This window comes from Neophocaena asiaeorientalis, unplaced genomic scaffold, assembly GCF_003031525.2.
Source record: "Neophocaena asiaeorientalis asiaeorientalis breed wild unplaced genomic scaffold, Neophocaena_asiaeorientalis_V1.1 scaffold251, whole genome shotgun sequence".
In the NCBI taxonomy this organism is placed as follows: domain Eukaryota; kingdom Metazoa; phylum Chordata; class Mammalia; order Artiodactyla; family Phocoenidae; genus Neophocaena; species Neophocaena asiaeorientalis.
The window spans coordinates 11,116,912-11,142,934 of NW_020173377.1; the positions used below are offsets into that span (position 1 = coordinate 11,116,912).

Consider the following 26,023-nt stretch of genomic DNA (forward strand, 5'->3'; position numbering starts at 1 on the left):
CTGTCATGGGAAACGTAGGATTTCTTTTTACATCAACTCATTATAAGTTTTATTAGACAGGATGCATGAAATGTGAGTAAAAATAGTTTCCTAAATGACACTATTCCATACAATTCCTATCTAGCCCTGCAGTGCCAGGAAATTACTCAGTGCTCGAAGTCACAATACATTCAGAGACAAAAGCCATTATACTCCCTACTGGGCTGGGCCACTTCAACTCTGTTTTTCTATCTTTCCTACTTTCCCTCTCTTTTATTTGTTCTCTGCTGCCCTTGAATTTCAGCTGGGCCTCTTCTTTACGGTGAAGATTTTAGCTAAGGTAGACTAGGGCTAGACTCTCAACTTCTTTGGAAAGAGGAAGGAATAAGACAGTGCCCTGAATTCAGGTCCTGTTGCCTCTCCACTCTCAAATTAAAATTCTGTTCCAATTTAGTTGGTCAAGCAATTATCAAGTGCTAGGGAGTGGACCAGGTATTGTTGTATCGTTATTTTTTGAAATGAACAACAAAACTTAAAAGACATTGCAGTGGTCATTCACAGTAAGAGAATATGTATATGAATGCTCTCATACAATGATGAATAGGGCCTTTTACCTGCTTCTTCTCTCCCACACCAGGCACTCCCAGCCTAATAGCAGGTGTGATGTCTCCAGGAAGAGGAAGGAAGCCGTTTCAGTGCCCTGCCCATGTTCCTTTTTCCCTTCAGCTCTTAGCATTTCAGGGCACTCAAGCCCAGTTCTGTCTGCCAGCCCCTGCACCTTGTCTGATGGTGCCCTCTAACTCTGAAGTGCTGGAGAATTAATGCTTCTCTCTCTCTTTTTCTTTTTTTTTTCTTTTGTCTCCATCCAAGGAGACTTTATTGACTCAGTTATTTCATGAATCTGTTTCTGAATATGTTGGCAAGGTTTTCTCCAGTCATAGATACTCCACCATCCTCTTTCGTATATCAACAAATTCTCTTCTGCTTCCAAATGTGTCCTTTAGGTCACAATTAAGAAATGATCTGAAAATTTCAGAAGCATGAAATTTGTAAATGGAAAACTTTAAACTTCTGCTCATCACTTTTCCTCTGGAACAGCATTTCGAAGTCTTATTCAGAATTTTTTTCTCCATAGCTGAAATTTGCACTCCATGAGGGATACATGTGTATGCTGGGGTGGGGGGATTGTGGTTATTTAGCAAAGTATGGTGCTTGAGGGTTGTGATAGAATAATGGCCTCACCCAAAGATGCCCACTTCCTATTCCCCAGAACCTCTGAATATGTTACCTTACATGGCAAAAGGGACCTTGCCAGAGTGATTAAGTTAGGGATCTTGAGATGGGGAGATGATCCTGGGTTATCTGGATGAGACCAATATAGTCCCAAGGGTCCTTAAAAGTGGAAGAAGGAGGCAGAAAAAGAGAATCAGAAGGAGGTATGATGAATGTCAATACTTTGATGTTAGCCCAGTGAGACCTGTGTCAGAGTGCTAACTGCAGAACTGTGAGGTCATAAATCTATGCTGTCTTAGTCACCACCAAGTTTGTGGTAATCTGTTACAGCAGCAAAAGAAAACTAATACGGGGGCTATTTAGATTATGTTAGAAAATACTGATACGCACATTTTACATGATTGAGCAACTCGGAGCAGAGGTGACAATGTGCTAAAGCTGAAATCAGGTAACACCATGTTTTTTCTCAAAATCCTATAATAGCTTTTCATCTCGCACAGAGTGAAAGCCAAGTTCATATGCTGGCCTCCAAGCCCCACATGATAGATGTCTCCATTTATTATCTGGCCTCGTATTCCTCTACGCTTGCCTTCACTCCCTTCTGCTCAAGCCACACAAGCCTTTCTGTCCCTTAGACATATCAAGCAGGTCCTGCCTCAGGGCCTTTGCCTTGACCATACTCCCTGTCCAAAAGCATCTTCCCTGGATAGCCACATTTCCCGTTTGCTCACTTCCTTTAGGACTCTGATATGATGGGGCCAAGAACAGTGTCTGGCCATAGTAGGCCCTTAATCAATATTTGTTGAATGAATAAATGAATAAAATGATTCCTTTTTGCTAACTGAAGTAGCTCAGTTAGATACTACTGACCTACTTATCAAGACCTTATTATTTTGTGACACTATGCATTAGAAAATTTACAATTACATGTCATTTCATTGGTTCAGATTTTCTATTCAATTCTACAGGTTGGGCCATGTCAACAGTGCATTTCTGCATTTGACGATGCCTCTTTGCCATCACATTAAAGAATGAATTGATTTTAGGTTCTTCGATATATTTTTATGTGCTGAGAAACTTGGGAATACTAAGTTTCCCACTAAAGGTGTATTCTGAAAAACAGCTCAATACCTTGAATATATAATAATTTCTAGGAAAGAGGACAATTATTTTAGGAGCATATCAACGCATCCATCAAATTGTTATTTAAATAAGTGGAGTTGGCATTTTATTATGCATTTCCAGTCAGAATAATTACAAAATGAATGCTCCATTTTGTGAAATTACATCAGTAACTCGAAATAAAAAGTATAAAAATAGTGGTAGGCCCATAGCTGGATCATAGGGAGAAATAGTGAAAAATTACTGAAAGCTATTTTAAAATCCTGGCATGTGACTTCATAGAATGATGGAGATTGAAGAGCCTACATATTTGTACCCAAGGACAAGAGAAGATGTGAAAAACAACTGGTTGAATTCTTTTAGTGGAAATTGTAATATAATGTCCAACACCTGGGCATAGGACATAAGGGAGTAGTGGGGACTGTGGTGAAACTGAAAGCTTGTTTCAGGGCAGCCACTACTCAACTCATGGGAATGTATGCTGAGTTGCCAGATCTTCTTATTTTTTGTGAGGATCCTAAGATGGAGATTTTTATGTAAACTCTTCTAATATTCAAAACATGCTGGACACCAAATGCATCTGAGAGTCTATAGTTTGTGACCCCAGGTTTAAGATAAAAATCTTCACCCAAACACACAAAAATAGCAAAACAGATCAAATTAATAAAGTCTTTCTTAGACTTCATTAGATCCTGACTTTACTAAATGTCCCACCTGCTGAGTTGATATGATCAATTCATCTGTAATTTCAATTTCAAAAAGAGAGATGCATATATAAGACAGGAGTAGTGGATTCAAGTAGAGTATTCCACACCTTAAGAAAAATTCCATTTACAGAATTTCGAGGACTACAGAACAGCCCTGTCTAATATGTAATTTAAAATTTTCTAGTAACTACTTTGTTAAAAGTTTTTTTATTAAGGTGAAATTAATTTTGATACTATATTTTATTTAACTCAACGGATTCAAAATATCATCACTAAAATATATAATCAGTATTTTAAAATATTAATAATATATTTTATATTCTTTTATTCACTTTAAGTCTTCAAAATCCAGTATGTATTTTACACTTAAACTGCATCTCAGTTCAGACTAGCCATATTCAAGTGGTTAATGACCATGAGTGGATGGTGGTTACCATATTGAGCAACACAGCTATAGAAGTTCATTGTTGTTTTTCCAAATATTATTATTCATTTTTATTGGAAGTATCAAGTCTAATCATGGCTAACTAAGAAGCTGGAAATTATCTTAGAGAACTTTTTCAGTTTTAAGACACCCATCATTTATTCTTAGAATTTTAACATATCTTACATGACTTTTTGTTGGCAATAATAACAGTTTGGCTTTTATCCTGTTCCAGAGGCAACTGATTCTAAAGCAAATAGCTAAATTCATCAATTGAGTTTTTTTTAATGAAATCAACCCATGCAACAGTGAGGGAAAAAAATCACTTATACAAATGTCTTGGTATTATGCATTCAAAATTTGGATAATTAATTTTTAAATTCTTGGGTTTTATTTTTTTAGTTTAATGTAATACATACTCATTTTTTAAAAAATCAAACAACACCACAACTACTGAAGCCTGCGCGCCTAGAGCCCGTGCTCTGCAACAAGAGAAGCCACCGCAATGAGAAGCCCATGCACCGCAACGAAGAGTAGCCCTCACTCGCCGCAACTAGAGAAAGCCCGCATGCAGCAACAAAGTCCCAACGCAGCCAAAAATAAATAAATAGATGTCTTTTTTTTAATTATAAAAAAAAAAAGTTATAGGATATGAGTCTAAAGTTATAGATACCAACCTGGGGCAGCAACCAACACAAAAAGCAAATGAAAACAAGGCATCATTTCTTGAAAAGCCACTTGCTTCAGCCCGAGCCTTCACTGACCACTAGGGAGTGGCACCTCTTGGTAAGGAGTCCTCTGGTGAAACATTCTGTCTCTGGGCGCCCAGTATACACCTCCTCGTGGCACAGTTCTTGCTAAGTGATCTGTAAAGTGACACCCTCTTCTCTCAAATGGGCAAAAGCTCCAGTAAGAAGATTTTCTTGAGCAAAGAGAAAATGTCCCCGATTTATTTTCCCCTACATGCAAAGGCCTCCCAAACCCTGGTAAATCTGGGGTGGCCAGAATTAGTGAGGACTCTTCATTCATTTTCAGAAGGATTCAGTTTTTAAATGACTCCACTAAGACACGTTGTCCTGCCTTGTTCTATGTGTTTATCACTCCAAGATTTGGCATAAGACTGAATGGAGAGTTTACATTAAAAGATCTCCGGGGCCAGCAAATAGGTGACCCACAGGCTAAATAGGACTTGCGGGACACATTTTTAAATGCACGAAGAGCCTTCACAATTTGAACAACAAGAGCATTTGATTGGTCCAGCACCCTACAGTTTACCACAGTTGCTGCGCCTCCTTGTTACACCCCGCAGCTTCTCACATTTACCTGTCTCGGCCCATGAGCATTCATGTTTGCAATCCCAGACTCAGTGGCTTCAATCAATTGCTATCTGAATAGGAGTCACATGTTGTTATGGTTACCTAAATAGGATTATGTGATCTCAGGTATGTTCAATGGAAGGATGATGTTAAGAACAAGGGAGATTGTGTTTTGACCAAGCTTTGCCCTGCTCTGGCTTTTTAAAGGGACATTTACAAATGTCTAGGGAATGATTGTATGGGTTTTACTCCAAGCCATATCCCGTGAAGGACGGTGGAAAAGTAAAGTAGCCATATGGGGGACTCTTGAATCAGTGCACTTCTCTCTAGCGCCATTACCCACTATTTAGTTAAACCACTCCAATCTCAGACTTGAGCTACTGGAACAAGCTAACTTCCCAGTCTAGTATCTCCCTCTGTCTTCTCACCACACCCCACACCCAGTTCATTTCAGCATGCTACCTCCTAAATATTTCCAGATTCGCTAAACGTCTGTCTCACTCCACGCCTAACCACCAGCATCTCCATCCTTGACCGATTACCTCTTCAGCCACCATACTTCTTCCTCTCCAATGCATTTTCCAAGCGGCACACAGCAATCTTTTTTAAAACACAAACATTAACGTTGCCTTCCTGTGTCACCTGTGTTCTCACTACCTTGGTCTCCTTCCTGTCCTCAAACATGACCTAGTTCCCACCTACCTCAGAACTTTTGCTCTGGTAATTTTCCATCTGTGGAATACTTTTCTTTGGAGCACAGATCTGACCATAGTTTGTGTCCTTTTTCAATGTGGCCTGTTTTACCTCAAATGTCACTTCTTGGAAGTGAAACCCTTATTGATCACTCTGGCAGAAGCATTCACTTTCTGTCACTTTCTACAGTGTTCTCCTACTTTTTTCATAGCATTCCTTATCAGTGTCTGAAACGTTGTATCAATTTATTAATAAGTTTGGTATCTGTGTCCTCCACTAGAGTGTCAGTCCTGGACAGGGATTCTAGTTGCTTTGTCCAGCGCTGGATCCTCACTGCCCGGAACAAATATGTACTGACTAGCTCCTGTAACCAAGCAGGACCCCGTGAGGCTTTCCCAGAATAGAACCCCACCTGCTTTTGGTCTGTAGAAAAACTTTAAAGGATAAATTTAATCAGAGAAGTGAGAAAATGGGGAAAGAAAGGAACACAGTCAAGCAAGACAAAATAATAATACTTTGGCCATTAAACAAAGTCAAGGACCTTTAGTTCTTCCCCAAGGTCTATAGATGATATTCTAAGCCATGTCCTTTGAGCTGTTCTGCAGATACTGAAACCCACCCCCCAGGTGGAAGAAGTTAATTGTATGCTGCCCACAAGCATGTTGACCCCAGAGCTCTCACTGCAACTAGAGAAAGCCCGTGCACAGCAACGAAGACCCAAAAACAAACAAATAAATAAATTTATTTATTTTTAGAAATTTAAAAAATAAAAAAGCTGTTTACCCTCATATCCTTCTCCTTAGCCCTTCCTATTTCGTTGTCTGTCTTCTATACAGCAGATTTTTCTCACCTATTGTATGAAGAAATTGTGATGTATATTTTCATGTAATTTGATTTTTGGAATTCTGTCACCTTATGAGGTGAGTTCTTCCAAAATGTAATTTTTTTCCAATTAAAAATATTCATAGAGACAGAAATGTTATTAGGAGTTATTGTTTAGTGGGCATAGAGTTTCAGTTTTGCAAGGTAAAAAACGTTCTGGAGACGGTGGTGCTGATGGTTGCCCAACAGCGTGAACATACTTCCTGCCACTGAGCTGTACACTTCAAAATGGTAAATTTTAGGGGCTTCCCTGGTGGCGCAGTGGTTGAGAGTCCGCCTGCCAAAAAAAAAAAAAAAAAAAAAAGGTAAATTTTATATGATGTCTATTTTACCACAATTAAATTTTTTTTTTATTTTCTATTTTTAAAATTTTAACGATTGAAAAACCCTAATAGGGATTTCCCTGGCAGTTCAGTGGTTAAGTCTAGGAGCTTCCACAGGGATTCCAGTTGTCTTGCTCAACGCTGGATCCTCACTGCCCAGAATAAATATGGATTGACTAGCTCCTGCAGGGGGCATGGGTTTGATCCCTGGTCGAGGAATTAAGATCCCGCATGCCGTGCTGCACGCCAAAACAAAACAAAACAAAACAAAACAAAAACTCTAATTACTTTCCATCATTCTGAAGAGCCAGACCAAAATCTTTCAATGGTTCTGTAGGATCCAGCAGGTTTGGCCCTGCCTATCTCTCCAGCTCCTCAGATACATCCATCTCTTTGCTGCAGCCACCGACTATCTTGTAAATTTTCAAAGACATCAGACTCCTACCACCTCAGGGCTTTGGTACGCGCTGATTCATCTGCCTGGGGCAGACAGATCCTCGCAAGTAACTCTTTTATCTTGTTGAGCTCTCTGGCCCAATGATCTTATCAGGCAGAACTACTGCATTAAAATCTGCATTTTAATAAGACCCCCAGGTAATTTCCGTGCACTCGAAAGTCTGAGAAGCCAGCTCCAGATGACTGATGAGCGCAAACACAGCAAACAAAGTAATCCTTGTATCTCCCAACACTTTTCTAGAGTTTTCCTTCTTAGCTCCTAGTTAAGTTCAGACTGAAAAACTCTAAGCACCAGAGAAGGATGGGAATAAATCCTAGTGTCTGCTGCCACCTTGTGGTGGAAAGTTCAAACCCAGCCAGAATTTGCTCTTCTCCGGGAAATTAGCAAATGTTAAAGGGAGAGGTGGACTCAACTTTCTCAGCCACGTGTGTTGAGAGATCACTACAAGATACGAGATATAATAAGATCGCCCTTGGAAGTGAACTGTGAGAAGGCCAAATAAAAACCTGACAGAGAGTATTCATCAGCTCTACTTGAAAAATCTAACAAAAGCTGGGATCCTTGGAATTCCTATTGGTTCCGGTTCTACCCTCTTAGGCATTCAAACATGCACACCTGACTGTGATAATCAATTGGTGTGTGATTATTTTATTACCAACCCAAATGGCAGTGGTTAGACAATCGGGTCACCTGTTCTGCCTCTGCCTTGCCCAGAAGTTCACAACAGAAAAGGGAATTTCCCACCGCTCTGTCAAATGCATCACTGGCGACCTCTGTGAAGTGGTAAACAGGGCCTGTCCAACAAATGATGTCTCTAACACCTTAAAGGGAATCAGGAAGCAATTCCAAAAATTTCCTACGTACTTTACTCCAAACAGCCCAGAAGTTAAAAGCGCCTCAGTCACTCACTGCATGATTTTGTTTTGAAGTTTGTGAGCTCAAGAGCTAAAGAAATCCAAAACAGCTATCACAGATGAAGTTGATAGCAATGGACCATCCCCACCTGTATACACCAGAGCCCTTTAAGGTTGCTTACAGAAAAGTTGGCCGGTACCGAAGATTTCAGCAACCCAGAAAGAGAAATGGCTCATTCAAAAGGAAGGGGATTGAAAGGTAGGAAACTGGGACTCATTTTCTTCTCTCTTGAGTGAGATTCTTTGGATTTTGCATTGACCAGTATTCACCATGATGATTAGAAAAGGCAGCATCTCTTTTTAAGCGTTGCATTCAGAAATGAAGGCTCTGTATGGATTAGAGGAAGAGGAGACAGCATTTATACACTGGATCAGAGAACCTAGAGCCACAACGGAAGCTTCATTTTGTGATTAGAAAAGTCTTCATTGTAATGGGGAAAACCTTTCCTTTCTACCTGAATTTGAGTTTTAATATTGCATATTATACTAAAATAAGCAGACAGTAAGTTAATATGTCAGTCTCACAATTTTAGACAGCAAATACTATTATTTTGAAAATTCAATAGTGCATTTTTCAAGATGAGTCCATGAGCAATGCTCTTTCTGTTCCCTTTTCCAGCAATTTTGGCTGCTGAAATACATACTAATTGTATTTCACCCATGTGCATGCTTTTTAATGTAACCTAAAAACTGTCTTATACCTAATTTTTCTTGCCAATGGCAAAACCATGAAGACAAGCATGAAATACTCCAAAAATAATACATTTTAATTTGGAAAGTCAGTGAGATGAATTATTTTCCAGTTTTGAGGGCAGGGTGTCTTCTTTCTTACCAGGTTCATGAGCAGTAGCTTAGATAGATAGAAATGAGGTGTTTTCATGAGACCTGAAGCCTCAAAGATCAGACTTCTGAACTTCCACAGGCAAAATGAAATTTTGCAGAGATTTCCACTTTCAGTAAGAAACAGGGGGTAAAAGGAGAGGCAATACAACCAAATAAATTCACAACCAACCAAGATACTTAAAAGCTTAGGAAAGAAAGGATTCTTTTCATAACAGCAATGGCAGCAGTTCTATCCTAGGCTCTGGAGCAAAATTACATTTGTTAATTATGTTATAAATAGACTGGGAATAAGGGTGGAGGGATGGGAATGGGAAAGGCATTCTAGAGATTCAGAAACTGGTTAGGTCAGGGCTTTTTATTTGAGGGGTTGCATGGACGGCCTTGGGGGTTCCTGAACCTCCTGAATTGTATTTCCATGTGTATGTGTGTTTATGGTAGTAGAAACAGATGGCTTTATTAAAAGATTCTCAGAAGGGTCCATAGGAAATTAGTCTTGGCCCGTAAATGACCTTTGGGCAAATTAGAATATGGCACCCCTTCCTCAGGACACTTGACTGCCCTCTGCTGGAAAGTTATTGTATTATAGTAACTATGCTCAACTATAATGAATGTGAATAATACCACCTCGTGAGTGTGTGTGTGTGTGTGTGTGTGTGTGTGTGTACAACTGACATAACTCTACGTCCTTGGTCCCACAAAGGAGGCTGCTAGCCTATGAGGGCTCCCTTGTTTTGACCTCTTAGCTTGCACTCCCTTCTTGCCTTTAAAATTTTTTCCACACAGATCTGTTCCACATGGTAATAAAAGCTATCATTTATTGAATGTATTATCAGGTTCCAAGCACATAAATTATTTTCTTTTATTTGTACATTCTTGAGAACAACATACCTATTTTCAAATGAGAAAACTGAAGCTTATAGATGTTAAATAACATGGCCAAGATCACACAGTTAGGAAGTATGGTGCTGGTTTGAACAAAACCATTTAGCTCCAGTGCTTGGGCTGAACTCTTTAGTGGGCTGAACTACTTCTCCTGCATAATGACAGAGAAGCTGAATGATTTAGGTTCAACTGAGAATAGTGTTTTTCTGGAAGTTGGTATTTTGCTACTGGTGGGACTTGACATAGTTTAAGTAGTATATGAAAGATGTTTTTAATAGTTATGAATTTATTTATATCCTCATTAGAAATATGTATTACCTGTATTATAAATATAATGTAACATAATATAATATAAAACCTGGGATTTCACCCAGAGAAATGAAGATTTATGCTCACACAAAACCTTGTACACACATGTTTATAGTAGCTTTATTCATAACGGCCCCAAATTGGAAACTACCCAAATGTCTTCCAATGAGTGAATGGTTAGACAAAGTTTGGTACGTCCACATCATGGAATGTTACTCAGCCATAAAGAGGAATAGAATATTGATAAACACAACAACCTGGATGAATCTCTGGAGAATTATGCTGAATGAAAAAAGTAAACCCCAAAAGATTTTACAGTTGACTCTTGAACAAAGCAGGGGTTAGGGATGCCAGCCATCTGCACAGTCAAAAATCCATGTATAACCTAGAGTCAGCCCTCCATATCTGCAGTTCCTTGGTGTCTAAGGTTCCACATTCACAGACTCAACTGACCTTGGATCATGTAGTACTTACGATTGAAAAAAATTTGCATGTAAGTAGAACTGCACAGTTCAGACCCATGTTGTTCCAGGGTCAACCATATGCTGTATGATTCCATTTATCGTACCTTCTTGAAAGGACATAGATTATACACATGGAGGACAGCTTAGTGATTGCCAGGGTTTAAGGAAAAGGTAGGGGTCAGTGGGAAGTGGGTGTGGCTGTAAAACAAAGGATCCTGGTGGTGATGGAAATGTTCAGTATCTTGACAGTATCAGTGTCAATATCCTGCTTGTGCCAATGTATTTTAGTTTTGCAGGAGTTTGCCATTGGGGGAAACTGGATAAAGAGTACACAGAGAATCTCCCTGTATTATTTATTACAAATGCATGTGAATCTACAATTATCTCGAAATAAAAAGGTTAATTTTTTAAAATGCCTGGGATTTTATGGATATTGTTGCTTTGGAGGAAACTAACAAAAAACAGTTAATTGAGGAAGAATATTAGGTAAATCAGGGTATCATGGAATGGGTGATATTTACCTAGCACAGAGGATAACAACACAGACTTTGGGGTCAGATTGTCTGGGCATAAGTTATTTAATCTTATTTAAACTTTCCAACTTTTAATTTCCTCATTTGTGAAATGGAGAGGACAGTAGGAGGATTAAATTGTGTAATACATATGAAAGAACTTAGATGAGTGTTTAACACATAGAAGTCTATTAAGAAGTGTTAACTATTTACTAAAATATGCAAAAATGATGAAGATGCTATATGACTATTTGGAATTTTGGAAATAATGCATTTAGAATTATTCTCTCTAAATCAGTATTCTATGTAAATGCAGTGTTTATAGGACCTGCATTTGGAGACTATATTCTTAGAGACTATATTCTTTATTGACTACCCTAGCAGACTCTTTCATCTCTCATCACTGTAGCCTGGGAACCACTAAATCCAGCAAAAACTATCTCAAACCATTACTGAAATAAGATCTCCAATTTGCCAATATGAGGTAATATAATTTAACAATCACAGTTAAAATTACAATTAACAAATTGTAATCACAATTAACAAAAACAATTAAAATCTGCATTCTATGCTTGGTCAGTTAAGTTAATCTCTCTATGTCTCAGTTTACTCATTAGTAAAATGAAGATAATAATATAACCTACCTGCTATGAGGATTAAATGAGATAGTGTCCAGAATGCACTTCTAGAGTTTGGCAACAAAACGCCAAGTAGTTGCTTTGGCTTTATTCTTCTGTGATTTGGGTCTTCAAATTTATTTTTTGCAACTGTATAATTTTTTCACATTTGCAGTGGATTTTAATGATTTAAATGATACCTTTTTAAAAAAACTTTTCAAGTTCCTTGATGCAAATTATTTTTCTTTTGTTCAGATGGCATAGAGCTGTGTCTCCCAACTTAGTAAAACAAAATGTGTTGGTCCCCAAAGAGGAATCATCCAATGAGAGTGACATGGAATTTCATGAAAGCCAGCAAAATCAGAAAAGAGATTTGGTCAAGAAAGTGAAGACTTTTTTGGTGAGGATGCTGTCACACAAGTACAGAAGCAAGGCCAGCAAGTGTCAGCAGAGAGGGCTCCACTAACCCTAAGGAAACCCTCCTTTCAAATACGCAGAGCCTTCTTCCTAGAATTGTCAAGGAGCTTCCATCGCCCAAGTTGTTTACCAAACCAAGAATGAGAAAACTTTCACAGAATGGTAATCAAAGGCAACATACGGTTAAGCGTCAAGGCCAAGAGGAAAAATGAAATTAGGATGGCTTTTCTTGCTACCCCAAGTATGGCATCTCCTGGGAGCTGGTCTGAAATGCAGAAGCTCAGGCCCCACCCAGGTCTACTGAGTCAGAATCTGCATTTTAGAAAGACCCCCAGGTGACTGGTATGTACATGCATTTTGAAAAGCTCTGAATTACATCACCTTTGAGGTCCCTCCCAGTCCAATTAATCAGTGGTTCTCATCAGTCTAAAGCTACTTTTCATTTAAATACAGATGCATACATAGGCATATGTATGTGTATATGCATATACACATACACATATATTAGAAAATCAAACCAAAGTGGGATTTTGTTTTGTTTTGTTTCTGGCAAAAGGAGTGAGGCAGACTTTCAGATGGCTACTTCTAACAGAAGAGGGTGTGGTGAGAATTCTATTTTTTAAATGTATGATTGGTAAGTCAGAAAGGAAGTTGTATTTTGTTGTATCTGCTTCCCATGTACCTTGTGAAGAATCAGCGTTTGAACGGTTAACTTTGTCATTTTGGCAACGCGGTGATGCTGTTTTGGGGGGCCCTAATGAGTGATGACTAGTGATACTGCTACTATTTGCATTCTCCTCTGTAGCTTTTTAAAATTAATAGACCTTATTTTTTAGAGCAGTTTTAGGTTTACTGGAAAATTGGGCAGAAAATACAGAAAGTTAGTTCCCATATACCTCTCTCTCCTTACCCTACCCCTATTGTTTCCTCTGTTATTAACATCTTGCCTTAGCATGGTACATTTGTTACAATTGACGAGCCAATATTAATATATTATTATTAAGTATAGTCCATAGTTTACATTAGGGTTCACTCTTTGCCCTGCACACTTCTATGGGTTTGAACAACCCACCATGTAATGTGTCTCTCATTATAATATCGTACAGAAGAGCTTCACTGCCATGAATATCCTTTGTAGGTTTCTAATACCCTTTATAGCACAGCATCCAGAAACATATAAAGTCCTTATGTATATGTAGAAAATTCAAACATACCTTCAAATTTCACATGGTTATAAGGCTGCAAGCCTAGTGGATACTTTTTCCAGAAAAAAAAAAACCCAAAAAACAAAAATGATGGCTTCCAGCTGACTGATTGCCCTTTCAAACAAACTCTCTCTTCCGGAAAAAGCAGTCACCATTACAAGGATCCAAGCATCTAGCAATTACCTGGTATGGGTTGACCTGCCTATTTCTGTTAAAAATAGCAAAGAGGACATGCTTATATACTGATGGGGCTGGAGTTGGAGAGTCCAGCAGAAAACAGAGGACCAAAATCTTCCCCTCATCCCATGCATTGGCTTATTTTCATCTTAGTTGGAATAACAGATCTCTGCACTAAGATCTTCCCAAGAAACTTGCCCATCCTTCAGGCTTCCACTCAAACATTCTGACCCTCAGCTGTGACCAAAAGACAGTTGCTCCTCCCTGTTGACCCTCATTACACTTTTTTAACAAAAATGTAGTAAGTAATTATTATATGCCAGCCACACTATTAGGGATAGAGTAGCAGATAGAACACACATGGTCCCTACCCTCCTGGAGTTACAGCACAGAGGGACATTCCAGCATTATGCAGATAATTACCTCTGATGCAAAGTAGCAGCAGAAGGCACTATGGGTACACATCACGGATGCTAATTTAGGGGAAGGGGCTCAGGAAAGGCCTCTCTGAGGAAGGAACAACTCAGATGAGATCTAAGGGACAAGTAGAGTTAGATAAGGAAAGAGTGGTGAGAACAGTTTCCCAGGAAGAGGGGAGAACACTTTCAGGTTCCAACATCAAGAGAGCACTGGGCATAATTAAGAAATTAAAGTAATCCAGCCAGGGAGAGGCTGGTGAATAAGGTGGTAATGGTGTCTGTAAGCCATGTTAAGAAATTTTAACTTTTCCTAAGGGTGATAAGAAACCATCAAATATTTTCGAGCTGGTGATTTATATAATCTGATTGGCATTTTTTAAAGGTAGCTGAGGCTGCAGGGTAGAGACTGGATGGAAGGAGAGCAAGAAGAGATACAGAAGGAACAATAAACAGGCTCTTACATTCGTTCAGGCAAGGGATGATAATAGCTTGGACGAGTCGTGGCAGTGGGGATGGTGAGATTAAGGGAGAAATATTCATAGGTAGAAGTTGCAAGATTTGGGGGTGAGCTGGACAGTGGCAGGGGAGAAGGAAGGGTCGCTGGGTTGAGCATCTGCTTTGAAGGTGGAGCCACCAGTCACTGAGATGAGGAACCCCGGCTGCTAGATATGGTTATCAATGGACCTAAAGCAAGTGAGTTGATTTTAGGTGCTGCGCACAGCTTGAAGACGCTGAAACAGAACAAGCTGCAAAACCCTTTTTCCAAATGACCCTGTCGATCCCTTTGACTACAGCAAGGAAAAAGCCTCATTTCCCGCCCTTTTCTGTTTTAGTAAAAAAGAGAGTAACCTCAAGTTTAGTGCCTTCTCCAGGCAATAACATGGTTTTGGTTTTACCATACTAGTCTCAGTGCCTATATTTATGATATTGGTTTTTGATTTATGATAGTGTTTTAAGTTTTCTTTATAAGTACGCTTATTGTGTTAAGAATTGAATTGATAGAGAAAAATATTAAGGGCTCTAGGGTTCACGGGGCTCCTGGAATGTGGGAAAAACTATTAAGATGGTACGTGAATGACTGAGCTTTGTGCCACTTTGCTGCAGAGTGGATTTAAACTTGGCTTTTGTCAACAGCAAATACTCAAGGGATTGTCTTACACGTTAGAGGGTTACTTTTCCGAATTCCACAAGAGTTACAGGGAAAGGCAAGAGAGGTCAAAACTGAAGTCTCAAAGACAGGTAACCACCTTGTTAAGATGGGTCGGTGACCACTGAGGTCATGACCACAAGAAAAGGCAAATGTTCAGGAGAAAGTGTAAGCTTCAGCAAAACAAATCCATTTTTAATTTTTAACCCCAACGAAAAAAGCCACTGAGACAGCGTGTGATGCTGGCTTTTCAGGAGACTTTCTCATAGGGAGCATGTGTCTTTTACTGTGATCCTTCAAGATTGTCTGTTTTTTTCTTCCCCTTCCCTCCAAGCAACTATACAACTTGATGTTGTAGAAGCAGAGACAGAGGAGATAACCCAAGGAAATACACTCCTCCGAGCCAGGAGAACCACCAAGCGGTTATCTGTGACATCCCTTCCCTCAGGACTGCAGAAGGTAAAATGCTAAAACAAACTCGCCTCTAAAGACTTATCAGTAAGTCAGTGTTTAGGGATGTTGTAAAAACCAAGTTCTCTGCCACTGCCAAGTCCCTCATAATAAAGCATTTAAAGCTGCTACTTGTGTGTCTCCTCTCCCAGAATTTAGGGCACAGAATGTAGACTTTCCAGTTTTGATTCCTCTAGTTCTGAGCTCAAACTGTCCAGCTTCTGCTACAATCTGGGCAACAGTGGAGTTTACAGCTTTATATTGACTTTGTCAGCTGTTCAGATATCAAGACTCATTAGTATATCAGCACCTGGCCTATCATGCATACATGTGGAGAGGAATTCTCTAGACCAACCCAATAGAATTTCTGCAAGGATGCGAGTGTACATTTGTCCAAAATAGTAGCCATTAGCACGTGTGGCCTTTTCAGACTTTGGAATGTGGCCAGTGCAACCGAGGAGCTGAATTTTAAAGTTTATTTCATTGTAATTGAAACTAGAATACAAATAGCCATATGTACAGTATAGACAGTACAGCACCAGGTGATCCAGGACTCTCCAACCCAAAGCCTGTACTTACCTGTACTTATCAAGCTTTAGCCTAAATTGCCCAGACTATCTTTTTAATAGAACCCTGAAATACTATCATTACTTTAGATATAATAAGCATTTACTTAAAGCTGACTGTGTTCCAGGCCCTGTTCCCAGTGCTTTAAAAATACCAACTCAGTTAATCCTTAACAACAGCCCTATAAGGTAGAGAGCAATAGGTTACTACAGTAAGTAGGATATTATTTTAGGGGTGGCAACGAGAGGTTAAGTAATTGGCCCAGATAATTGGAAGAGCCAGGCTTCAAACAGCAGAAGACCTGGCTCTGGAGTGCTTAGTCCTAATTACTATGCTAGGTACTAATTATACTGTCCAATATGGTAGCCAATAGCCACGTGTGACTATTTACATTAATTAAAATTAAAGTCCATTCCCTTCGCTGCACTAGCTACCTTTCAAGTGCTCAGTAAACATATATAGCCAGTGTCTGTTGTACTGGACAGCACAGATAAGAACATTTCCATTTTTGTGGAAAGTTCTGTCGAACAGTGCTGCTCTAGAGCGTCACTGCCAGAGTGTACCAATGTTAGTTTTGAATTTTACCTCTTTTGTGCTAAGTTTGCACTTACCGTATTCCTATTATGTGCTGGGCAGTTTGGGGAGGCTATAAAGGTGATCCAAGGTCATGGTCCTGTTTGTGTGGAACTTATAGTTTGATAGAGGAGATGGACATTAAACTATGGTACTGTTAGCTCTCAGAATGTTCTCAAAAGTATATTTGAATTAATAGCCCACATTTCAAAATTAGAAAAATTCAAACAGAAATCTGGATTTTCAACTTCCTTTTGGAAAACAGGAGGATTTGGCAACACTGGGCCCACAGTTCCTGGGGCAACTGCAGCAGGCGCAGAGGCCTGCCCCCTTTGCAGGAGGGCGTGTTGTCTCCAGTTCACACCAGCCCCAAGTGAGCCTGTTTTGCAAACCCTGCCTGACCCTTCAAGGCATTTGACTTTTTAATAGTGGTATTCAACAAACACAGAAATAACTTAAGTAATTACCAAGTGCTTGATAGAAAGAAAAAAAGCCCCCCAAACACTTGGTTTTACGAGAGAGGAAAAAGAGGGGTCGTACTCGTACTCTGGACGGACTGGGGAAGATTCTGCCAGTGACACTTGAGCCTGGGCAAGCTGGCAGGGCAGAGCGGAGGTTCCGCAGACTCATTTGTAAACTCAGGCAAAGGGCAAGACCCAGATGCGGTCCCACATCCTACTTTGTGTAGCCCTCACAATAGTCCTGATGCTAATTACTAAGCACAAGGGGAAGGAAGAGTGAACCCAATAAGACTAAAAAGGGCATATTAGCCAGGAGCCATGACCTAGGAATGATTTCCAATAGCACAGGTACTTGTAACCAGCAAGCCGGGGACCAGGGGAAGAGTATCAGGCATGCAGCGAAAAGAACCCAGAGCTTTCTTTTTATGTTTGGAAACATGTCTGTCATGAAAATAAGGAAACCTGCAGAAATGAGACCAAATTAACAACTGGATCCAGTGATAATGAGCTTTCTGGGGCACTGGTCTACAACAGGCCCACACTCTGTGCTCAGCGGCTGCAGAAGCAATTTCTTCTTCTTCCCCTTACAAATGACCTGCTTTTTTCCTGACACTGTATTTTCTCTTAGAACCAGACAATCTCATTTCTCTGCACCCTATAGATCTCTTCAAAGCGAGCTCTGGGCACAAAGGAGATACCTGGGGGGTGGAGAATAATATGAATACGACCTCCAACTCGACGTTGTTATGTGGCAAATGTTCAGTTTATAAGAGAATGTCCCAAAGGTGAGAATGTTCATTTAAGCACCGTCACAGATATCCTGTTGGCACTTCTTAATCTGATGTATTTTTGCATTTTTATGATAGTTCCGTATTCCTCAAAAAAGAGACCACACTTTCCAGCATTTAAAAAAAAGAAACATAGCACGGAAAACATCCTCCGAAAATCAGATTTGACAGTAGGAAAGCTTCAAATGCAGGTAGTGGACAAAGGCTTTTACTTTGGTGTTTCAAAAGCATCAGAGGGCCAGGCTTAACTGAATGCACAGCCCTGCTAGACAGCGCGGATGTGGGATGAAACTAATGATTAGCATGAAGGAACGTTAGTGGGGGGCATTGAAGAGTGGCTACAGGATTGCTGAGGGCACCGAGAATGGTGCTGTATGCCTAATAAATATTAAGTGAATTCAGTTAAAATGAAGGCACACACATGGGCTTCTTTTGAGAAGAAATGAGATCCTCTTTACCACTGGGTGGTAAATGCATGTTTTCAAGCTCTGTTTGCTATGACTTGAATTAGATTAATACTTTGGGACTTGTAAACGTCCAACAATTCCTGAACTTATCTCTCAGGAAAAACAGGCCACCTTTGGGTGTGGACAAGGCTTTCTAACACATGGTTTCATTTCTCTGTATCTGGCTGTCATAGGTGGATGACCTCATAGAAGCAGTGACAGATAAATCCATGAAGCTATTGGCCCAAAGACACGCTGAGCTTCAACAGTGTGAGTTTCAACAGTGTGAGTTTCTGTGATTAGCTGGTCTTCAGTCTTCCAAGCAGTTCCAGAGGATATCCAAGAGAACCATGAGGAAGTATAAATTGAAAAACGTGTGTTTCCCGTGTACCTGGTGCTGCTTCTGATTTTGTTTCTGACAGCGCAAAAGTTATGTTCATAGGGGTTCTTATCTTTTGGTACATAATCCTGAATAAGTTTCTCTTAATCAGTGGTGGCAGCTGGGGGCTTAAGGGGGGTGGGGTGGGTGGTAAAAATATTCTGCCCAGCAGTCCTTAAAAAAAGTTCCTTTGGGAAAAATTGATTTTTAATTCTGAGTCAATGTAAGCAAATTTTTGCTTCATAATTCTTACTAATAATGGAAAATAGAAATATTTATCAGGGCATAGCAGTTCTGCCAAGAAATTTCTCCCATGAAATTTGCCAGATGAAATTAGAGGAAGCACTTAAAAGTATTTTGACACTTTCACTGTGTCTACTACTGAGCTAACTTTAAACTTTCGTTTTTAAAGATACGAGTTTGTATCAAAATTACAAAAATGTAGCATTATTAAGGTATGATTCATGCAAAATGCCATGTTTCTGAACTAAAATAAATGGATAAGGATAGACCCTAACAAGTATTAGCCATGTAATTCAATACTTAAGACAATTATAAGTGATTCAGACCTGGCTTAATTTTTTTAAAAAGATCATGAAATCCTTTTTGCAAGACTCTTGAAAATGACTCCTACAGAACAAAACGATAGAAAACATTTCAACAAAACATTTAACAACCACATTGCTCAAGTATTAAGGACAGAGATCTAGAAAGTTTTGCATATTGATTTACTTTGCATCTTGTAATTACCTCTGATATCAGTGATTCTTAATATCATGGAACCTCTCCCACAATAAGCATACACCACAAACATTTTGTACATAATTTCACAAGTTCACAGCCCTCCTGAGAGCCTATTCATGGACTTCATTTTCAAAAGTGGTAACGATTTCCAGAAATGGACTAATTTTCTCAGGTACATCCTAGAAATGCCACCTTCTCACTATCTTCCACTTATTTTGTGAGCAAATCAATGTTACCAGTTAAAAACTACCTAGAATACCAATGAGCACTAACATATCTGGCTTGAAAATATTTCATTAAACATTTTTGGATGTTGCTTCCTATCTTTTAAGTAGAAGAAAGGCATTTCAATAAAAACAAATATATAATGAAGTCATCTCCCTTTGTGTGAAGAAATATGAATGAACTGTGAATTAAAATTTAACAGCAACGTAGTTCACTGCCAAAACTTTATATGTCTCAAGAGCACAACCAATTCTGAACACACTAAGATCATGTTGCTACTTCAATATTCTTGGGAATGGTGAGTGATTAGCTGGTCTATGGTTTAGGATCAGTTTCCATGCTTGTTTCTTGAGCTTCTTCTACCTCTGAGAGCTTTTCATCATCTGCAATTGAGAAAGAAACATAAAACTTTAATCAAATTTGCTTAAATTATATGTTTAATGAATACATGAAAACACTTTTATCCTTTATTAGCGAATATATTTAAACCAAAAATGGCAAAATGGCAGCCTATGACTGTAACTGACCCACACAAGTGGGTTTGGTTTTAAAAGTCTTGTTTTGGTTGTTGTTATTAGTTGAATCAAAATGCAAATTTTATGTGATAGACTTGAGCTAAAAAAAAAAAATCTAGGTCTTAGGCTTTTTTGCAAACAATCACAAGATCAGGTTACATAAAAATTGGCCTTAGTCAATACAAAGAGCAAGTCCCCGGGTCCCCAAAGCACCTAGTTCATTGAGAATGCAAATGTGTTTATGCATTGATTATTTCATTCACTTATTGCCTGCCTGGATCCTGAATTGTTACTTTATAGCAATATACTACAGTAAACCAAGAACAATTCCAAGTCTATCATGCTTAAATTTCTCTTAATTTACAAACCACTAGACAGGTATTCAAATCGTACATATTCAGGCTTTTCTGCATATAATCAGAAAGATGAACAACATGAGTACCTTCTGATGTCATCCAGCTACACTCCTGTTCTGAAACTGAAGGTACACTCTCTTTAAAATGTATATTTAGAAGACATGCCTCTGATCACTTAAAAATCTTCATAGACATTCATTTTGTGACTCTTGTTACTTACTTTCCAGTGTTTGCTGAAGTTCGTGGATGGTACTAAGAAGAACGTGAAACTGTTTCCTTCTCAATTCTAGCTGTGTTAATAAGAAAAAAAATTAATACACATTGAACTATAAACCTATACAGGACACAAAGGCTAACATATATCACATGCAAATACCTTATCTTCAACACTTTCTTTAATATGTGAAAGATGCTCTAATTCTTTTCCCAGAGCCTCTAGTTCCCTGAAAAAAATAAAATAGTGTTATATTTTGCTAATTGGGGGAAGAGAATTCATAATTAATATCTAACTTTTTAGTTAGTAAATAGTATTTATTTTAAAAATAAAAGATAAGGAGTTATAATACTCCATTATGATGAGACTTTTAAAACTAAGGGTGATTTCTTCTAAATATGCACTAATTTTCATTAAAATTAAGTTTTAGATAACTTTTAAAGTATAGAAAAACTTGATAATAGGATATCAAACCCCAAGAGTTGGTAACTTTTAACATTTTGTCATAATTATTTCAAGTCTTTTTTTTTTTTTTGGTAAATTGCAGGTTAACTTGAAATACCCTTTGAACTTTACCCCTAGTCCTCTGAACCAGGCCTTTTTCTCCTCCTCTACTCCCCATTCAGGTAATCACTATATCATTCTAATCCTTTTTTATACATATATTTGTATCTCTAAATAACATACAGTATAAGTATATAATACTTGGGGGGCCCTAACTTTTATAAATGGTTATTATTCTGTATGTATTTCCGAAACTTGGGAATAATTTAAAATTCATTGTATATGTCTTCTGTTTTTCTTTCACTAATTGTTTTTGAGATCTGTGTTTAAAAAGTGTTTATCTAGTTAATTCTTTTTATTGAAGATCGGACGCCTCCTTTCGATGATGTACTCCCACAAAAATGGAATGCATAGACTAGTATGTAAACATTTATGGATAAAGATTAGTTTCTTTCAGAGTAAAAATCTGAACTTACTTTAATGTCTCATGCCTGTCTGGATGACGCTGGATCACTTTTGCCAATGCATCATATTCTGAAAGATATAAAAATGTTTACTAAAATAAGGTTTTTTGAACCTTGTTATCAAACCAAAATGTCTAACATCACAGAGCTCTCCTAATCACTTTCTTAGTACATAAAGAAGTGGAAACACTGAAGGATGGACAGAGTATCGTCAGTTTCTCTTGATTCAATTATAATTTCAAGGATACATGACTTCAAAAGTATTCCAAACAAGGATTTTACCTCCACTCTGTTTTTCCATTTACCTATGCCTGGGCAGAATACAAGAGGCTAGCATAAACGTAAGTGAACTTAAGTCATTATTGATCATCAAGTGAACTGATTCTGAAGAGGATCTTATTCCCTATTTGCCCATCAAATAGAAGATCAGCAAGGTGTATATATCTATATATCTCCTACCATTAATTTCAGATCTTAGACAACAGAAAATTATACTTCTCACTCATTTCAAAGGTAAAGATCTCATAAAAGAAATGATTTATAGTTCATGAACTTTGTTTCTGCTCCACTGAGAACTCCAAGATAAGTCATGTATCTCCTGTTAAGTTTTCCTATGAAATGATATGTGGCACATTTAAAAGTCTCTTTAATCAATAAAAATACTGTAAATTGACATTAATTCTTAAGTAAGTTGGTATATCCTACTCTAAATTGGCCACTGCAACCTGACCACATGCATTTTAGACTGAATTCAAAAAACACCTTTTAAAAATAAGGAATTAGGGGCGTCCCTGGTGGCACAGTGGTTGAGAGTCCGCCTGCCGATGCAGGGGACATGGGTTCGTGCCCCTGTCTGGGAAGATCCCACATGCCGTGGAGTGGCTGGGCCCGTGAGCCATGGCTGCTGAGCCTGCGCAGCCGGGGCCTGTGCTCCGCAACGGGAGAGGCCACAACAGTGACAGGCCCGCATACCGCAAAAATAAATAAATAAAAATAAGGAATTAGGAATTAAGTATCATCTTAATTAGCTCATTAAAAAGTACAATTCAAGAGTCATGTACCACAGGGCTTCCCTGGTGGTACAGTGGTTGAAAATCTGCCTGCCAATGCAGGGGACATGGGTTCGAGCCCTGGTCTGGGAAGATCCCACGTGCCGTGGAGCAACTGGGCCCATGAGCCACAGCTGCTGAGCCTGCGCGTCTGGAAGCCTGTGCTCCGCAGCAGGAGAGGCCGCAATAGTGAGAGGCCCACGCACCGCAATGAAGAGTGGCCCCCGCTTGCCACAACTAGAGAAAGCCCTCGCACAGAAACGAAGACCCAACACAGCCAAAAGAAAAAAGAGTCATGTACCACAATGTTCATTGCAGCTCTATTTACAGTAGCCAGGATATGGAAGCAACCTAAGTGTCCATCGACAGATGAATGGATAAAGAAGATGTGGCACATATGGAATATTACTCAGCCATAAAAAGAAATAAAATTGAGTTATTTGTAGTGAGGTGGATGGCCCTAGAGTCTGTCATACAGAGTGAAGTCAGAAAGAGAAAAACAAATACTGTATGCTAGCACATATATATGGAATCTAAAAAAAAAAGGTTCTGAAAAACCTAGGGTCAGGACAGGAATAAAGAGGCAGACGTAGAGAATGGATTCAAGGACACGGGGAGGGGGAAGGGTAAGCTGGGACGAAGTGAGAGACTGGCATGGACATATATACACTACCAAATGTAAAAGAAAAAACAAACTTAAAAAATACAAAAAAAAAAGTAAAATTCATTGTTTTGGCAGTGTATTAATTCGATATAAGTGTGATATGTGTGATTTTTTTTTTTTTTTTTTTTTGCGGTACGCAGGCCTCTCACTGTTGTGGCCTCTCCCGTTGCGGAGCACAGGCTCCAGACGCGCAGGCTCAGCGGCCATGGCTCACGGGCCCAGCCGCTCCGCGGCATGTGGGATCCTCCCGGACCGGGGCACGAACCCGTGTCCTCTGCATCGGCAGGTGGACTCTCAACCACTGCACCACCAGGGAAGTCCATAAGTGTGATTTTTAATAAAAAAAATTTTGGATTACAGTGTAAAAAAAAGAAAAAAAAACACAAAAGAACCCTAAGTCATAAAACCCCCACAACTCCAAAATAACCATTAACATTTTCTATATCCTTCTAGTTTTTTTTTTTTGCGGTACGCAGGCCTCTCACTGTTGTGGCCTCTCCCGTTGCGGAGCACAGGCTCCAGACGCGCAGGCTCAGCGGCCATGGCGCACAGACTTAGTTGCTCCGCGGCATGTGGGATCTTCCCGGACCAGGGCACAAACCGTGTCCCCTGCATCGGCTGGCGGACTCTCAACCGCTGCGCCACGAGGGAAGCCTGATATCCTTCTAGTTTTGCATTTATATGTCACAATTGTGACTACACATTATATTTTTTATCTTTCTTTCAATTTACATTATAGGAGGAACAATGCCCCTGCCATTAAAATTATTTTGAAATAGTTGCTATAGACTAAAATAAGACAGACGCTAAATAAAAACAAGAGATCAGAACAAAGCTAAGCTTTATCCTCTTATTAGAAATTTAGGCAGCTTGTAAATGTTTGCTTGCATTGTGCTTAATAGTGGCATAGTGGTTACGAATCTGCCTGCCAATGTAGGAGACACGGGTTCGAGCCCTGGTCCAGGAAGATCCCCCATGCCGTGGTGCACCACAACCCCCGTGTGCCTAGAGCCCGTGCTACGCAACAAGAGAAGCCACCGCAAGGAGAAGCCCAGGCGCAGCAGCAAAGACCCAATGCAGCCATAAATAAATTTATATATAAAAAAAAATTCACGGGCTTAAATTCTTTTCTGTTTTTTGAAAGTAGTTCCATTAAACAAACAAACAAACAAAACCCTAAATAAATTACCTTTGCTCATTAACCGTAACACTATTTAAGCAAAGGGATCTGAGTACAGTAAAAAAAAAAAAAAAAAGAAATACTTGTTTAATCAATACAGTCCAACAACAACAAAATACTTTTTCAGCATTACCTTCCTTCTCTGCTATTTTAAAGAATAATATAGTTTTAAAGAATTAAGTTTGACTCATAATTCTTTTTTATAATGCAGGTTGATTCTAGCTGAAGGTTTTCCCTCACAATGTTAAAAACTGCATGAAAATACTAGTCAGTAAGAAAGTATTTGCACACTAAATCCCACAAAACCCTTACCTTGGCGATTTTTTCGTATTCGTTTTGCTTGAAGAATTTGCTTTTTGCACTCAGCAATTTTTTCATGTGCTCCAGCAATGCTACATTCTATATAAAAGGTTTTTTTTTTTTAAAGATAGTTATAACAACATGTATAATCTCCACCCATTTTCAATTTTAAAATGTTTTTAAATTAAGTTTCATTGCTAATAAAATAGATGCTGGCATTTAAAAAATAGCTGTAACTCAAAGTATTACATATCATTTTAGAAAACATTCTTTCAATTAATGTTGTTATTATTTTACCACTAAGAAAAATGTTAGCAGATATTATTTCCCTTAGACCATAAAAATTACAATTACAGATAGGAACAACAATTAAGCTTCCTTACCTATTTCTTTGTAAATTTTTTCATAATTTTCCATTTCTCTGAGATTCATATCATATACCAGCAAAGTTTTGCCCATTGAAAATTCACATTGGGACAGTGTGCTCAGCATACGTTGGTACTGGCTGTATCTAACAAAAAAAAGAGAGAAAAAGAAAAAAAGATTTTTGTGGATTTCCAATTGAAGTATTATAATGCAGGCACAGATTTGCCAAGTAAATTATACCAAGTTCTGAGAGAATAATTTTCTTTATTTAAAAAAAAAATTAGAATACCTGTCCCTTAATGTTTTCTTTTTCCAAATGTGGTTTAGTTGAATATATAAACTGTATCAGTTACAAATGCAAAGATGGGACTGTAGATCTTAGCAATATAAGCTTAATTCAAACAACTATTTGTTGAATTTTGTTTAAAATCCTTTTTAAAATGTTTTAAGATGGTTTTTATCTTCACAATTCTGTTCTCATAATTTTTTCACTCTATACAATTATTTAGGTGAAAAGCTAGTTCAAATGATGAAAAAAAATTATCAAAAATATAAAACCTTGCAGCAACTTTTATTAGTATGTTAAAAAAAGAAAATTTCATTTAGATATTTTCTTACTAAACACTCCTCTGCTTTTAAAAGTGACCAAAGTAATAAGTCTGAATTTCACCTTCATTTCTTACCACTATGCCTTCTGCACATTTTTTTTTTTTTTTTTTTTTTTGGCACTGAGCCC

At 38.6% G+C, this 26,023-nt stretch overlaps 2 protein-coding genes across 2 annotated transcripts in view; one reads left to right on the plus strand and one right to left on the minus strand.

Annotated features, from left to right (window-relative positions):
* The first annotated feature begins 8,124 nt into the window (after nt 1-8,124).
* CUNH3orf49 (chromosome unknown C3orf49 homolog) lies at nt 8,125-18,810 on the plus strand. Its single transcript, XM_024746319.1, is given in 7 exon segments — nt 8,125-8,249; nt 11,933-12,110; nt 12,112-12,256; nt 15,377-15,501; nt 16,898-17,005; nt 17,815-18,072; nt 18,522-18,810. Coding segments are annotated over 7 exon segments (1,152 nt in total). The 3' UTR covers nt 18,735-18,810.
* A 606-nt stretch (nt 18,811-19,416) lies between these two features.
* Nucleotides 19,417-26,023, minus strand: part of THOC7 (THO complex subunit 7) — a 20,607-nt gene continuing 14,000 nt past the window's right edge. Inside the window, exons 3-8 of the mRNA XM_024746501.1 lie at nt 25,305-25,432; nt 24,934-25,020; nt 21,741-21,798; nt 20,923-20,989; nt 20,767-20,836; nt 19,417-20,058 (exon numbers count right to left, since the gene is read on the minus strand). Of these exons, the coding sequence (XP_024602269.1) occupies nt 19,991-20,058; nt 20,767-20,836; nt 20,923-20,989; nt 21,741-21,798; nt 24,934-25,020; nt 25,305-25,432 (478 nt within the window). The 3' untranslated portion in view covers nt 19,417-19,990. The remainder of the gene's footprint in view (nt 20,059-20,766; nt 20,837-20,922; nt 20,990-21,740; nt 21,799-24,933; nt 25,021-25,304; nt 25,433-26,023) is intronic.